This window comes from Chrysochloris asiatica, unplaced genomic scaffold (genome assembly GCF_000296735.1).
Source record: "Chrysochloris asiatica unplaced genomic scaffold, ChrAsi1.0 scaffold00076, whole genome shotgun sequence".
In the NCBI taxonomy this organism is placed as follows: Eukaryota; Metazoa; Chordata; class Mammalia; order Afrosoricida; family Chrysochloridae; genus Chrysochloris; species Chrysochloris asiatica.
Window position 1 is genome coordinate 2,907,477 of NW_006408594.1, and position 3,527 is coordinate 2,911,003.

At 39.4% G+C, this 3,527-nt stretch overlaps 1 protein-coding gene across 1 annotated transcript in view; it reads left to right on the forward strand.

The window, feature by feature from the left end:
- DMC1 (DNA meiotic recombinase 1) overlaps positions 1–3,527 on the forward strand; it is a 108,330-nt gene that overhangs the window by 22,962 nt on the left and 81,841 nt on the right. Inside the window, exons 8-11 of the mRNA XM_006865267.1 lie at positions 1,228–1,319; positions 1,897–1,970; positions 2,095–2,209; positions 2,571–2,631. Coding sequence (XP_006865329.1) covers positions 1,228–1,319; positions 1,897–1,970; positions 2,095–2,209; positions 2,571–2,631 — 342 coding nt within the window. The remainder of the gene's footprint in view (positions 1–1,227; positions 1,320–1,896; positions 1,971–2,094; positions 2,210–2,570; positions 2,632–3,527) is intronic.

Genomic DNA, 3,527 nt, shown 5'->3' on the forward strand with positions numbered 1-3,527 from the left:
ACTGGTCCCTGATAACATGTCCAAAGATGAATTTCATACTCTAAATAAACCAAATACCCTGGACTGGTAGTACCCTTTCGGACCATTGAAACTACTTTTTTGATTCTTGGGTTCCTGTAGTTGAGTTTGTCACTTGTTGGTAACACAAGATTGGTGTGCTGGTGATGTGCTGTGAAGTTGGTTCCAACTCATTGCAACCTGAGGCTGTAAATCTTTATGGGAGCAGAAAGCCTCATCTTTCTCCCATGGAGCAGCTGGCATATTTGAACAGCTGATTTTGCAGTTAGCAACCCAACTTGTCATCCACTATACTACTTGTTGTTGTTGTTAAATGCCATCAAGTCAATGCCAACTCTGGTAGCGTATTGGTTACAAATTGGGCTGCTAACCTCAAGGTCGGCAGTTTGAAACTGCTAGCCGTCCCGCAGGAGACAGTTGAGGTTTTCTGCTCTCATAAAGATTTACAGCCTCAGAAGCCTTGTGTAGGTCACTAGGAGTCAGAACCGACTCCACGGTACTTAACAACAACAACATATAGGGTTTCCAAGGAGAGGCTGGTGAGCTTGAACTGCCAACATTTTGGTTCAAACCAACCTCATAGTCCAGCACATTAACCCACAGAGCCTAGAGCTCCTCAACACAAGATTTGTTGGTGTTGTTAAATACCGTCGAGTCATTTTCAACTCATAGCTACCCTGTATAGGGTTTCTGAGGTGAGTGTGACCCTTCAACCTTGTGGTCCAGTGCTTTTCCTATAGTGCCACAATATAGGCCATAATAACTAGTTTCCAATGCTATTATTCGGGCTGCCAACCTCAAGGTCAGCAATTTGAAACTACCAGCGGTTCCGAGGGAGAAAGATGAGGTGTTCTGCCCATGTAAAGATTTATAGCCTCAGAAACCCTGTGCAGGGTCTCTATGAGTCGAAACGACTCCATGGTACTTAACAACAACAACAACAAAGCTATTATAAAGATTTGATAATAGTGAAATTCATTACTACTCCATCATTTCTATGACTGTTACCTCCACTTAGGGTATTTTTGAACTGAGGCACTTATGAAAAATAAAATCTAGTATAGCTAGACTTGAAGTGATTATTAGACTATATCCTCCAGAATACCTTTGCAGGCATGTTGTTTTTCCTCTCATTCTTACTTAAGGTAGTAGTTGTTTGAATGATTTTTGGAATTGATTAATTGGATCCTTAATCTTGGCATGCTCCAGCCGTCCAGATCGCCTCCGGGACATTGCTGATCGCTTCAACGTAGACCACGATGCTGTACTGGACAATGTGCTTTATGCACGTGCATATACTAGTAAGAGCCCCATGCAACTGGATGACTGGGTTTAAGGTTGGCAGCACTGACTTACTATTTGAGTGATGCTTGCAACATTTTGACACTTTTTTTACTTCATTTTTCTCTAAATTTATTCAGTCCCTAGATTTTTGTCATCTATTAATCACAGAATGTTACAATGTTCGAACCCACCAGTCAATCCTTGGAAACCCTACACAGGGTCACTATGGGTGGGAACTGACTCGACAGCACTTAACAGCAGCAACAACAAATTATTTTTTAGTCTTTGTCTTTGAAATGGAGAATAATATTTGGGGAGGGAGGGGTAATGTAGCATTGGACCTGTGCAAGGGAGCTTCAAAAGTTTATAGAAAAATTCCATTATCTTGCAATTCTATTTTCACATGAACATTTTGAAGCGCCCTAATATGCTAAGATAGTGTGAAATCATATCTAATCAAGTCATAAATCATTTAAGAGAATCCTTCATGGACCAGAGTTTGACAGATTTTGCCTGGCTCTCAAAGACATGAATGATTTTAGTCTTCGGCTTCTTGTAGCTTTCATAACATTGTCTCACTGCATTTCCCACCAGGTGAACATCAGATGGAGCTACTTGATTATGTAGCAGCAAAATTCCATGAGGAAGCTGGCATCTTTAAGCTATTGGTACAAGCTTTTAAGTCTTGCACTCTCACAAAGCTATTTATTTTTCTTCTGTTAATCTCCATTCAAATTAACATCTTCATTCTATTTCCAAAAGCACATTTACTTTTACATGATTCCCATACAGATCATTGACTCAATTATGGCACTTTTTCGAGTGGATTTCAGTGGCCGTGGGGAGTTGGCTGAACGGCAGCAAAAACTAGCCCAGATGTTATCACGACTCCAAAAAATCTCAGAAGGTAGATCTTGTAAATATAACAAAGCTACCAGAACAGCATCCATGACTATGGTTTCCACATAGGCTTCACAGAGAAGCTTAAGATATAGCAGGAAATAATATTTTTCTAAACAGTAATAATATTACCTTCATGGAAATACAATTATTTTTATTGACCAAATTTATTGGTACTAATACCACAAGGCATATAAATAATAATAATAACTTTAAACAAATTAATTTCTGTTAATAATGAAAAATAGTCATAGATTCTGTTTATGAAATAAAATAATGGGGCAGTATTCTTAAACTCTGAAATCTAAGCAATTAACTTTAACTTATATTGTCCTTCTCTTCTTTCTTAATTTTATCTCTTGATACAGAATATAATGTAGCTGTGTTTGTGACCAATCAAATGACTGCAGATCCAGGAGCAACTATGACGTAAGTCCCACACTTCTGCTTCTGTATTTCATGATGCGCTGTAAGATAAACTGCAAGGTCATTTTGAACTGAATGGTCGGTGGTTCAAACTTACTACTTGCTCCTCGGAAGCCCTACAGGGTTGCTATGTGTCAGAACCAACTTGATTGCACTAAACAACAAAAATACTAAGAGGATTAGTGGATAAAATAGAAAAAAAAAAAGCAAAAGTCACATTATTGCACAGTGCGTATTACTTCATAATTGCAAGTACGAGGAGGCTTTCAGAAATTTGTAGAAAAATGGAATAAAACAATAGCGGAATTTTTTCCTGAACTTTTTGAAGCCCACTCATACAGGCATACCATGTGTTATTGAGCTTTGTCATATTTCTTACAAATGGAAGGTCTGTGGCAACTTTGCATTGAGCAAGTCTGTTGGCACCATTTTTCCAACAGCATGTGCTCACTTCTAGTTTCTGTGTCAAATTTTGGTAATTCCCACAATATTTCAAGCTTTTTCATAATGCTGCTGCACATTTGAACTCCTGGTGTGGCGCTGTAGGATCAGCACTGAACTGCAAATCACAAGGTCGGCAGTTCAAACCCACCAATTGCTCTTCAGAAACAGGGTCGCTATGAGTCAGAACAGACGTTACGGAACTTAATAACAATAACAACATTGCACACTTACTAGACTTTATAATGTAAACAAAAGTTTTGTGTGCACTGTTGTTGTTGTTGTCAGGTGCCATCGAGTCGGAACCGACTCATAGCGACCCCATGCACAGCAGAACGAAATAATGTCCGATCCTGGGCCAACCTCACTATCGCTGCCACACTTGAGTCCATCAATGATGCCACCTGGCCAATCCATCTCGTTGGGGGTCTTCCTCTTTTTCTCTGACCCTCCACCCT